At 37.6% G+C, this 13,699-nt stretch overlaps 1 protein-coding gene across 3 annotated transcripts in view; it reads left to right on the forward strand.

Annotated features, from left to right (window-relative positions):
• NUBPL (nucleotide binding protein like) overlaps nt 1-13,699 on the forward strand; it is a 367,758-nt gene that overhangs the window by 291,237 nt on the left and 62,822 nt on the right. For all 3 annotated transcript variants that reach the window (XM_036842440.1, XM_036842438.1, XM_036842439.1), the window contains one exon: nt 11,759-11,852. In XM_036842440.1, the coding sequence (XP_036698335.1) occupies nt 11,759-11,852 (94 nt within the window). The remainder of the gene's footprint in view (nt 1-11,758; nt 11,853-13,699) is intronic.

A 13,699-nucleotide genomic window follows, 5' to 3' on the forward strand; every position in this document is an offset into this window, starting at 1 on the left:
ATATATATTTTTTTTTTTTTGGAAAATATATTTTTAAATTACTTGTTCAGGTCATTTTGGAATGTGGTGACCTCAGAAATAGACAAATATTTTCCTAGCACCTGGTTAGAAGAGTAGACATGATAGGCTTACTGAGAGAAATTTTAATTTTGACTTGCATGATATGACAAGCTTCTCTTTAAAGTAACTTTTTTCAATACAGTACTACTATTTAATTATTTAATGCTTTTTAGAAAATCCGTGATTTCATTTCCTCTTCAGAAAGAAACCTCTATAAATCAGACAAAGTTATTTTTATTATCCATATTTTGCAGAGTAAGTTTTAGGCAAATCATTTGATTTCAGAGTTTCCATTCCTTTATATGTAAAATAAGGACATTGGACAAGATAATCTCTAGAGTTCCTCCTAGCTCTAAAATTCTCTGTTTATAACCATCGTAAGATGAGGAAACAGAGGCATAAAAAAGTTAAGCAGCTTGGGTAAGTTCAAACAATGAATTAATAATAAAACCTTGATATGTGACTTTCTGACTGACCTATTTATTGACACTTTCACACAACCATTATGCCTGAAACTGAAACTGCTGATTTCTTTCTTTCCTTACAGAAAACATATCAGTTAAAAAAAAATTATGCTACAAATATAATCCTTTTTATTTTTCTAAAAGCTCAAATATATTTCTGTAGTCTCAAGTTAAATCCTTGTGATTTAGTAGGTGCTTATTCATATTTTTAAAAGGAGGAGGTCTTACAAATAGCGGTTCCCATAGCAACAAAAGACAAATCAGAAAACAAAGCATATCTTAAGTTATGAAGTATGAGTAATAAAGTAAGTCAAAAGTAAACCAAGTTCACGTATAGCAAAAGAAAAAAATAGAAAAGATTCTTGTGACAATTTTCTTCCATCCTTTTATTTTATATTATTATTATTACTATTATTGTGCAAATTATTCTACAATTTGTATCTGAATGTGTGATAAGCATTGGAATGATTCGAGCTTCCTTTTGTTGGTTGAGTATATCTCAGTCATGAGTGTTTTGTATTAGCTGGAAAATTGGATTAGATCTCTCGACCTTTAAGGGTTTGTGACTGAATCCCCTCCCCACTCCTCAACTCAGTGGTGGTTCCCTCAACAACTTTTCAGGAATGCATCTATTTTGTAAATTATGACATTTTATATAGATAACACATTAATTCCTAGATGAGCCAGAATGAGGTATTTTAGGATGGCAGTCAGAGTAGATTGTAGTTCAAAACAAATTTAGATTTGAGTTCTTTGTAAATTTAAGCTAATTTTCCATAAGAAATATGATTGTTCCATGAAATAAATTTTTTAAATATACCAATTTGCTTTTAGCTTTCTTGTTTTTATATAAAGTGCTCCCTTTAAAAAAAAATAGCTTGTTTTGTCATTTTGGTGCTTTCGGCAAGAATACTTTCTATTTACTTTTTTCTGTAAGCAAATCTCTCACAGATGTTTTTCAAGTTACATAAACAGGTCATGGTCACATTTTCTTTTTTTAAGTGGTTGGAAGGAACCTTAGTGATCATCTAATCTAAAACACTTTAACAGATGAGAAAATTGAGGGCCAGAGAGGTTAATTGGCTGACCCATGGTAATCTAGCTAATTAGTGATAAAAATGATTGGAATTTAGGTATGCCAATTTTCCACACTAGAATTCTTCTGTTTGATGAGTAGATATCTGGACTGTTACCTGTACCCAGCTAGATTCATAGTCTTGATTTTTACCAAACTCCTCCTTTCCAGTGCTGTTTTTTTTTTTAATCATAGTGATTAATGTCTGAATCAGAATTTGAAATCTGAAAGCTGCATTATAATAGCTCATACTTAAAATGTAACTGAATATGGAGCTACAGTTTCTCACAGTTGGTTTTCTATTTGATGTGAGTTAGATCTTTAAATTTTTAGAATAAAAATAGACGGTGGGTAGAATGATGGTTATTGACTTAAAACAAAACTAGAATTTAGTGGTGGATTATTGAAAGATAAAATATTCTTTAACAGCACAAAGTCAACATTCCCCTGGTTACAAGACCATGCTTTAATATATAAAAGACTCTTAAAGGATAATGTAAGGAAAGAATACTGTGATATACCATAAAAAAATGCTCAGAAATAGAAGAAACATCATTATAATTAACCAGGAAAATGGGGGAGGGGGGAGAAAGGAAACAAATGATTCTTCTATTTCTTACTTATATTATCTAAGTAAATAATTTTCTGTGGGTCTATAGTGTCTACTTTATATATCTATTTTATCATACTCTGAAAAAGTGGTGTAGTAAAGCTCATTTGTTCTTTTTTTTAAAAATATTTATTTATTTATTTGGCTGCGCTGGGTCTTAGTTGCGGCACGTGGAATCTTCTTTGAGGCATGTGGGATCTATTAGTTGTGTAATGTGGGATCTAGTTCCCTGACCAGGGATCGAACCTGGGCCCCCTGTATTTGGAGCATGGAATCTTAACCACTGGACCACCAGGGAAGTCCCATAAAGCTCATTTGTTCTTGGGGTTGTGGTAGCAGAAGTCTCCAGGGGCTTGGAGAATAGTGACGCTGCACCCAATTCTCTGGGAGACTTGGGAGCATGACTTGAGTCACACAGACCAGGATTTATATCCCAACTCCATCACTCACCATCAGCCTGACCTTGGGCAATTTTCTTAACTTCTCTAATCCTGAATATTCTTATCTCTGTAAAATAAGAGATTATAATGCCCATTTTACAATGTTACGTAAATGTATCTACCCTATAATAGGCTCTCATTAACTATTCATTTCCATTTGCACTCCTTTACCTGTTATCTGTAGACCCTTCTCCTCACCTCTTCCCTATTCACTAGCCAGTTCGACCTGATGGCCCCTAAGACTCAAATGTAGGACTCCAGATCACAGGTAACTAGAGCTAAAGAAATAAGCTCGACTGGGACAGATCATCTCTAGCATGCAGTACTACATTGGGTAGACTGCTCTCCTGGAACATAGTGTCCCTCAAGTTCAGTAACATCTTTAAGAACCATCAAAACCATTGGACAATGACTGGGGCTCCATGCAGCTTCTATGGCAGCTACCATCCTGCTCCTTCAGGACCTTGAATCCTCCCAAGTACAATATTTTTTCTAAGAATTTTTTTAAAAAGAATATGATGGTTTTATAGTTTTCCTAATTAAAGGGAGTACCACACATCTAAATATATTTTATAAACTGTCCCAGATTAAGTTAATAAAGTGATTTGTTACTCCTACTTAAAAAAAAAAATTCTGAAGCTTCAGCCTTTAGGTATATAGGGAGAGTTTTTATTTTTTAATTTCTTTTAGTAATTTTTAAAAATAAAAATATCATGATTCTCAGGCAAGTTTGTGATATTTTAGGCCTTTTTTGGTAGCAGTCCTATCCTTCACTAACATCTCCTTCCTGGGTGATGAACATCTGTGGCCTAAAGGAAGACTCTGGAGAATTTAGAGAGATGTTCTCATAATTAACTGAAATATTGTTACTTTTGTGATAACATCATTATTTTTATATTGTGAAGTTTTACTGTTTCAGTTGTACTATGGATTTACATGGGACATCTGTGGGCTAGCCTGGGAATTGGATAATCTTTTAAACATTATTTTAGAAACTAGGTAACAAAGATTGACCCATATATCAACTTTTGGATAAGAAGTCCTCTGTGAATTGATGCTATCTCCAGGTTGTCAGGGTCAGTCTTGCTCTGTATCTCTGCTAGAACAATTAAGGAAATGTGAGATGATGATAAAGGGAAAGATAAAGAGTACGGTTTCTTTCTTTCTCAAAACATTACTGCTATCACATGGGTTGGTAGTGCCTTTGGAGGGATTTAGTCAAGAAGTTTTCCACCCCCACCCCCTTTTCCTATGGAAAGGAAGAAATTTTTTTTTTAATAAATCTATTTATTTGTTTTTATTTATTTTTGACTGTGTTGGTCTTCGTTACTGCACGCGGGCTTTCTCTAGTTGCGGTGAGCGGGGGCTACTCTTTGTTGCTGTGCGCAAGATCTAGGCGCGTGGGCTTCAGTATTTGTGGCTTGCGGGCTCTAGAGCACAAGCTCAGTAGTTGTGGCGCACGGGCTTAGTTGCTCCACGGCACGTGGGATCTTCCCAGAACAGGGCTCGAGCCCTGCATTGGCAGGCGGATTCTTAACCACTGCACCACCAGAGAAGTCCCAGAAAGGAAGAAAGTTGAAAATGGATTAGAGAACTTTCATCCGAAAAAAAGTGAAAATATTAGAGAAGAACTTTTAGATCATTGTTGTAACTTAAATAATGTGTTTTCATCTTATAACTGGGTCAGCTGTTATCAAAATAGTCTCAAGGATAAGTTCATTATATTTTGTTGTGTCATTTATTTCCACAAGCCAGTAGGCCATCAACTCAAGTAGAAATTTTTTTGTTATTCAGATTTTTATTGTGGTATTTATATTTAAATAATTTCACCTTTATAGCAATTTTCTTCTTGCAACCAAAATAAAATATTCCATGATTTTATGAATAAGTCACTGGGCAGAGCAAAAAATATGGTTCAGACTTAATCCTATTTTGTGTTCTATTTTAGATTTATATTTTATATAAAAGGTACCTCACATGGCAAAAAATTTAATTTTATTAGTATAATAAAATTGTAAGGAGCAATCCAAAAATGGGCAGAAGACCTAAATAGGCATTTCTCCAAAAAGATATACAGATTGCCAACAAACACATGAAAGAATGCTCAACACCACTAATCATTAGAGAAATGCAAATCAAAACTACAATGAGGTATCACCTCATACCAGTCAGAATGGCCACCATCAAAAAATCTACAAACAATAAATGCTGGAGAGGGTGTGGAGAAAAGGGAACCCTCTTACATTGCACTGTTGGTGGGAATATGAATTGATACAGCCACTATGGAGAAAACTAGGAGGTTCCTTAAAAAACTAAAAATAGAACTACCCTACAACCCAGCAGTCCCACTACTGGGCATATACCCTGAGAAGACCATAATTCAAAAAGAGTCATGTACCACCATGTTCACTGCAGCTCTATTTAGCTCTATTTACAAGACCCAGGACACAGAAGCAACCTAAGTGTCCATCGACAGATGAATGGATAAAGAAGATGTGGCACATGTATACGATGGAATACTACTCAGCCATAAAAGGAAACGAAATTGAGTTATTTGTAGTGAGGTGGATGGACCTAGAGTCTGTCATACAGAGTGAAGTAAGTCAGAAAGAGAAAGACAAATACTGTATGCTAACACATATATATGGAATCTAAAAAATAAAAAAAAAAGATTATGAAGAACCTAGGGACAGGACAGGAATAAAGACGCAGACGTAGAGAATGGCCTTGAGGACACGGGGAAGGGGAAGGGTAAGCTGAAATGAAGTGAGAAAGTGCATGGACTTATATATACTACCAAATGTAAAATAGATAGCTAGTGGGAAGCAGCCACATAGCACAGGGAGATCAGCTCGGTGCTTTGTGACCACCTAGAGGGGTGGGATAGGGAGGGTGGGAGGGAGACACAAGAGGGAGGAGATATGGGGATATATGTATACGTATAGCTGATTTACTTTGTTATAAAGCAGAAACTAACATACCATTGTAAAGCAATTATACTCCAATAAAGAAGTTTAAAAAAAAAAAAGAAGAAAATTGTAAGGAGCAACTTGACTCAGAATCAGTCAGTGGTTATTGATTGAACACTGAACACTGGTTCATTAGAGAGGGGATTGGCTATGGAAGGGGAGTCTGGAGATGTATAAAGAATGAGTTCTTCTGTCAGGAAGCTTACACTGAAGTTGGGGAGATAATTTTGTATAAAAATAATTACCCTAGAATTCTTAGAGCTTGAAGACCCATTCAAACCTTGGAAATTAGTTGAATCAAAAATCCTAGGAGCTTAGTAATTTGCCTGACAAATTTGTCCACGGGCCTGAGAAAAGGTTAGCTGCATGTCCTATGCCAGTAGTGGCATGGTTTCAGTCTGGGATTCTGAGCAAAGCACAGGTACACTGTTCTATTTGCTATTAGGGTTGAAACATGCCTAACAGTGGTTGGAGAACCAGGAAATCAGGGACAGGTAGCAGGACTTAGGTACAGGATAGAAGTAGCAACAGATACAGACCAGGCCAGACAGACAGAGTGAGACATCAGGACACTACCTTGAGATCTACTAATTATGAGTCAAGTAGGCATAAGAGTCAAAACCAACTATTCAGTGACTAATTAAGAGCAGACAGGAAGGAAAGAGGCAATGTCTGGCTCAGCCCAACTTCCTTGAAGAATTTGCCCTCTCACTGATGGAATATTCTAAGCATTATATGAATGGGCTGCCGGGACACAGCCCACTTTTAAATTACTCAGTCTAGATTTTGTCCCATTTCTCCTGCTTTGTGATTCCTCTTTTCATTCTTAAGTTACCTTTTTCTTGCCCTCAGGAGTCTTGGCCACCACTTTGGCTCCAGCAGGTTATAGCTCTGCCTCTCTTTCTTGGCAGTGCTTTTCCTCCCTGATTCCACAGGGGCCACGGCCCACCCCTGCTGATATTGTTTTCACCTGGCTCACATTGGCCTTGCCAGCAGACCTGGGATAGCTGGGACACTCTGCCTTTGCTGTGGAAAAGCATATGTTTTTAAACATATGTACTTTTAAAAGCATATGTACTTAAACGTGGCCTGTGTGGTGCTGATGATGGAGTCCGCTACCCTGGAGGCTGACTGTGGTACACTGCTCCCACCAGCTGAGAAGCCAAAAATGGAATGCATCTATGGGCCCTTTCTTTTCAACACTTACAACTCAGCCACTTTGCACTTGTGCTCCTGGCATCCTCTGGAGCAAGGCCTGATAGCTGCTGCTTTGGTCAGCTTCTTAATAGAAGTATCCATGGAAGAAAGTGGTCCACCTTCTTTACCCATTCATAGCACCACACTCTTCATAACTGATGTCCTGATGTCTTCATAACCTTATCTATCCAAATATAAGACACACTTTTATCTCCCAGGCATTCCTCAGAAAAGAGGGAATTGCCTTTATTTGAGTTTTTGAGTTACCCTCAGATTATCAGGCATTATTCTGAATATAAAATACAAAGTATTGTTTGGAGAAGACATATTGGCCTAAAATTACCCTAGTCAGTGCTAGTTTGGAATATTTTCCCTGTGTAAGGTTGACAAGAGAGAAATAAAAATAATTTAACAGAGATTTAGTAATTATTTTTTAAAATAAATTTATTTATTTATTTGTGGCTGCGTTGGGTCTTTGTTGCTGTGTGTGGGCTTTTTCTAGTTGTGGCGAGTGGGGGCTACTCTTTGTTGCGGTGCACAGGCTTCTCTTGTTACGGAGCATGGGCTCTAGGTGATGGGCTTCAGTAGTTGTGGCATGTGGGCTCAGTAGTTGTGGCTCGCGGGCTCTAGAGCACAGGCTCAGTAGTTGTGGCACAGGGGCTTAGCGGCTCCATGGCATGCGGGATCTTCCCGGACCAGGGCTCGAACCCGTTTCCCTTGCATTGGCAGGCAGATTCTTAACCACTGTGCCACCAAGGAAGTCCCAGTAATTATTTCTGATAGCATAAACTTCAAGTGTTGGTTGTCTTAATAAACAAAGAAAAGAGCAGTAAAAAAAAGCAATACCATAAGTTGTGCTGTTATAGCAATTACAAATTCATATTTATAGGACACATGAAAAAACAGCTGTTCTAATGTTATCTCAATGTCTTTGGACAAAAGCTCAGCGACTACATTATATCAATATTTGATTCCAGAAGTCCTGTATCTCAAACACTTTAGAGGGGAATAAAGGTTATGCACTACTGTGTAAAAGAGGCATCTTGCACAAAGCCTCTGTTGGCAGACTCAGGTCTGAACGCTGCCCCTAATCTGTACCTCATCCCAGCCTTCACAATTGCCCTGACCACTGGATTTTATTTTATTTTTTTACTCTCGCATTATGCTGTTTATATCCCCCTTTAGAGGTAATGCACATATTCGATTTCCTGGCTGCACTGCTGAACTCTCTGCTGCAGCACTGCCTCTTTATCCACAGGGCATCTCTGAACTACCCTGGTAACTCCACTTCTAGACGGATTCAGTCTGTTCTGCTGGGATCCTTTGAGTCTGGAGCCTGAGAGGGAGCCAAGAAGGTTTTACTAGAGGTGGGGTTACCTTGAGGCTAATGAAGCTTAAGTTCAGGGTTCCACACTGTCATGGGCTCCTAAGAGATGCTGGGAGTTGTAGAGTGTTCTCAGTGGAGAGAGGAAGCCGGTTGCAGTCAGGAAGCATTTCTACGTAAGCATTTCTGTTGTTCAAGAGACCTCAGAGAAAGGAACTTGAATCTCTAAGGCTCCAGCATTTTATGATGATTTCTTGTACATTCTAAATAAATATTTACTTTTGTACCAAATTTTGCATTCCTAACTGCATTCTGATTCTTAGAGAAGACCACCCAAATTGTATATGTTTCAGGCCACACAAAATCTGGATTGGTCGCTTGGTTTTACTAAATGAGATACCTGGGTGTTTTGCTAGTACTTATTTTTCTACATTTAGTAATAAATTATTTATATGCTTAAACAAACACTGAGTAGAAACTAGAGAATCCCTAAATCATTCTAAAATCAATGCTTTGGTGATTATTTTGCAAGAGAACTGGAACTTCCTGGCAGCCAGTATATTTCAATATTAATATTAGTGAATGCTCTAAAACTGGAACTCAGATACTGACTTCAGTTCAGTTCAAGTCTGCAAGCCTTTGTGAAATGCCTACTATGTGAGATGAAGGTGTTGGTCCAGGATTTTTTTTTTTCCCCCCCAGAAAGTTTGAATTCAGTTTGAGTCGTTTGAAATTAATTGCCTTAACAGTGATATATTTTTAATTCCTTGGAACCGTAATAGCAGTTCTCTTTAAAGAAATAAGAAATTGGAGCCAATGTGATAAATATGATTAAATGCCAAGGAACCACAATGATAAATTGTTGGCACCAGTCATTTGATGTCCTCTGAAACAAAGAGACTTGTCAGTCTGCCAGTGCTAGGAGTTTCAGTGCAGAGGATATAAAATGAAAAGTATCCTTTATCTTTTTTGTAAATAGTTTCATAGATGATGGCCATGGGTAACTTAGGGGTAACTATTTTTCAAACCAAGAAACCCTATATTGAAAACGAACTACTTCATGTTCATCATTTCATCATTCTCTTAAAATGTGTCATTAAATCAGTGTCAAGTACTTGTGTTTGAGAAATATTATAGAATTCCTAAAAGACATGTCAGTATATAATGACATATACTGATAAATGTGTTGAAGAAGGACACATTCAGAGAAGGAAAGAGACTGATGGTTGGGGGAGTGCTATTTTAGAAAGGCTGTACTGCCTTCCTAGCTATTCCTTGAACGCGCCAAGCATATCCCCATCTCAGGTCCTTTGCACTTGGCTATTGCTTCTGCCTGGAATGCTTTCCGAGAATTGCATCAGTTATTTTTCTCACTTCACTCCAGGCTCTGACCACCCTGTCGAAAGTAGCATCTTCTACCACTCTATTCCTTTTCCCTCTTCTTCATGTGTTCCTCACCATCGGACCTTGGGAACTGAAGAGACTCAAAGAAATTCTTTGATAAATCCTTAGCTGTCTGAACTCTTACTACTTGCCCTCTGAAATTCAGGAATTGAAGATTTTAAAACTATCTCTCTCTTTTTTTTTTTAATTTTATTTTTTGGCCATGCCGTGTGGCATGTGAGATCTTAGTTCCCCCACCAGGGATCGAACCCATGCCCCCTGCTTTGGAAGCACGGAGTCTTAACCACTGGACCACCAGGGAAGTCCCTAAAACTGTCTCTTGCTATTTGATCTGGATATATCCAAATCAGGAACCAAGTAATTTTGTATAGGAAGGGATACTTGTTTCTTTGTAGCGCTTGTCTTTGATTTGCTTGTCTTTCTGCCTGTTTATCTACCTGTCTTCCTCACTAAAACGTTAGTTGCCTGGTGGCTGGGACTTTGTTTTTTTCACTGCTGTATCTTCATTACCTGGAACAGTGCCTGGCATCAATTCTCAGTAAATATGTGTTGAATAAATGTGTTAATACATGAATGAATCCATCTGACCCAGTATCATCTAAATTTTAATTTTAAAAATATGTGATTATATGGAAAAGGCTTATTTCACATTATTAAGTTTTAAGAAGCAGGATATGGGATTATATACACAGTATGATTTACATTTACATTTAAAAATTTTTGGATCTTTGCATGTGTTTATTTATTCATTCATTCCTTGAAAGAAAACGTATTGAGCATCTCCTATGTATCCATTCTTTGTTATGTATTCTAAGTCATCTACAGTTTCATGAGAAGACAGATACTGAAATAACAGTAAATGAATGCCATCTTTCCCCTTGCACTGCTCTTCAGCTATGTTGATCTTTCAGTTTCTGTCACTAACTTCTTTGCACAGGTTATATCATTATGTGCTTAGTATCTGTCTCCCTCTGTATTGTAAATTCTGTGAGGCTAAGGACCATGATACCATTTAATTATCAATACCTAGCTCAATGCCTAATATATAGTAGGTACTCAATAAACATTTGTTGGGTGAATGAATGAATGAATGAATGAACAAACGATTAGAAGAATTGTTCCTACATAGTAGGAACACCATATCTAATCTTTAATGGAAGTTATGGGAAGTAAATTTCAAGCTACGATCTAAAGAATGAGGAGGAATTAGCAAGTGAAGAAGACCAGGCAGAGGTTCTGAAGCTAAAGCTTAGATTTTATCCTAAAAGCAATAGAAGAGTTTTAAGCAAAAAAGTGGCATTATCAAACCAGTTTTCACTGGTGTTAGGAACACACTGTATGGGCAGTGCTAGACCAGAGAGATTGGTTGGGAGACTTAAGTGGTAGATGCCTGTGGCCTATGTTTGGTTCTCGGCCATGCAGAAAGAGAGACGTGGATACATTTGAGAGATTTTTAGAAGGATAATCAGTGACTGGGGATAGCAAGGGAAAGGGAACAGTTAAGTATTATCCCAAGCCTTTGCCTTAGGTAACTAAGAGGATCCTAGGGCCTTTCACTGAAACTGGGGACTCAGAAGGAAGAACCACTTGAGGAGAAAAGAGCCTGAGGTACCCTTGAGCCCTATCTAATTGAGGCTGAGCATTAAGGACTTGGTTAAACAGCTGAATTTTCTAGATATAGATACTTAGAAAAGTGCCTGAAAAGAAATAATCAAAATGTTAATTTGGAACTCTAGTTATATTTCTAAAATTTTCTTATTAAGTTTTGGTTTTCATTATTAGTGTGTTTTATGAAGGAAAAATAATAAACTTAAAAAAATTATATTAAGATCTGCTATAGGAAACACTGTACCAAAAACCACAAAGGACAAAAAGCTAAGACCTCCTTAGGTAAAATACAGGCTATTTTCAGTGAAAATAAATGAGTGGTCCTGAATAGAAGTCCATTGTGCAAGGGGTTCACCATTATGGTATGTGTGTGTTTTGCGGTGTCATTTGAAAATTTAACCTTATCGGTCAGAAAAGGTCTGCTAGAGGCAAAGATTGTTTCTTATTCATTCCTTTATCAGCCCTCAGCACAGTCCCTGGCATTTACTAATGGCTCAAGTGAAAGCTATTATTTTAGCTTTGTTATTAATTCATTTATTTTTGTTTATATCACTATTCACCACATTTGTTTATACAGTGATGTTATTTGTGTCATCTTGGTTTTTAGGTAGATTGGGGTCAACTGGACTATTTAGTTGTTGACATGCCACCAGGAACTGGAGATGTGCAGTTATCAGTCTCACAGAATATTCCTATTTCAGGTAACTCTTTTTTTTTTTGTAGTAAAATGGCTTCACAATGTTTTGTTAGTTTCTGCTGTACAATGAAGTGAATCACCTATATGCACACCCTATCCCCTCCCTATTGGAACTCCCTCCCACCCCCCCATCCCACCCATCTAGGTCGTCACAGAGCACCAAACTGAGCTCCCTGGCTATATAAGGTTTCCACCAGCTATCTATTTTACACATGGTAGTGTATTTATGTCAAACCTAATCTCCCAGTTCTTCCCACCCTCCCCTTACCCACGTGTCCACATGTCCGTTCTCTACGTCTACATCTCTATTCCTGCCCTACAAATAGGTTCATCTGTACCATTTTTCTAGATTCCATGTATATGCGTTCATATACAATATTTGTTTTTCTCTTTCTGGTTTACTTCACTCTGTATGACAGACTCTAGGTCCATCCACATCTCTACAAATGACCCAATTTCATTCCTTTTTATGGCTGAGTAATATTCCATTGTATATATGTGCCACATCTTCTTTATCCATTCATCTGTCAGTGGACACTTAGGTTGCTTCCATGTCCTGGCTATTGTAAATAGTGCTGCGATGAACATTGTAGTACATGACTCTTTTTGAATTATGGTTTTCTCAGGGTATATGCCCAGCAGGGGATTGCTGGATCATATGGTAGTTCTATTTTTAGTTTTTTAAGGAACCTCCATATTGTTCTCCCTAGTGGCTGGATCAATTTACATTCCCACCAACAGTGCAAAGGGTTCCCTTTTCTCCACACCCTCTCCAGCATTTATTGTTTGTAGATTTTTTGATGCTGGCCATTCTGACCGGTGTGAGGTGATACCTCATTGTAGTTTTGATTTGCATTTGTCTAATAAATAGTGATGTTGAGCATCTTATCATGTGCCTCTTGGCCATCTGTACGTCTTCTTTGGTGAAATGTCTATTTAGGTCTTCGGCCCATTTTTTAACTGAGGTGTTTGTTTTTTTGATATTGAGCTCCATGAGCTGTTTATATACTTTGGAGAGTAATCCTTTGTCCACTGATTCATTTGCAAATATTTTCTCCCAAACTGAGGGTTGTCTTTTCATCTTGTTTATGGTTTCCTTTGCTGTGCAAAAGCTTTTAAGTTTCCTTAGGTCCCATTTGTTTATTTTTGTTTTTATTTTCATTACTCTAGGAGGTGGGTAGAAAAGATCTTCCTGTAGTTTATGTCAAAGAGTGTTTTCCCTATGTTTTCCTCTAAGAGTTTGTTTTTTTAACAACTTTATTGGAGTATAATTCCTTTACAATGGTGTGTTAGTTTCTGCTTTATAACAAAGCAAATCAGCTATACATATACATATATCCCCATATCTCCTCCCTCTTGCGTCTCCCTCCTATCCTCCCTATCCCACCCCTCTAGGTGGTCACAAAGCACTGAGCTCATAATCCTGTGCTATGCGGCTGCTTCCCACTAGCTATCTATTTTACTTGTGGTACTGTATATATGTCCATGCCACTCTCTCACTTCATCCCAGCTTACCCTTCCCACTCCCCGTGTCCTCAAGTCCATTCTCTACGTCTGCATCTTTATTCCTGTCCTGCCTCTAGGTTCTTCAGAACCATTTTTTTTTTTTTTTTAGATTCTATATATATGTCTTAGCATACAGTATTTGTTTTTCTCTTTCTGACTTAAGTCTCTATGACAGACTCTAGGTCCATCCACCTCACTACAAATAACTCAATTTTGTTTCCTTTTATGGCTGAGTAATATTCCATTGTATATATGTGCCACATCTTCTTTATCCATTCATCTGTTGATGGACACTTAGGTTGCTTCCATGTCCTGGCTCTTGTAAATAGAGCTGCAGTGAACATT

This window comes from Balaenoptera musculus, chromosome 2 (assembly GCF_009873245.2).
Source record: "Balaenoptera musculus isolate JJ_BM4_2016_0621 chromosome 2, mBalMus1.pri.v3, whole genome shotgun sequence".
NCBI classification, from domain to species: Eukaryota; Metazoa; Chordata; class Mammalia; order Artiodactyla; family Balaenopteridae; genus Balaenoptera; species Balaenoptera musculus.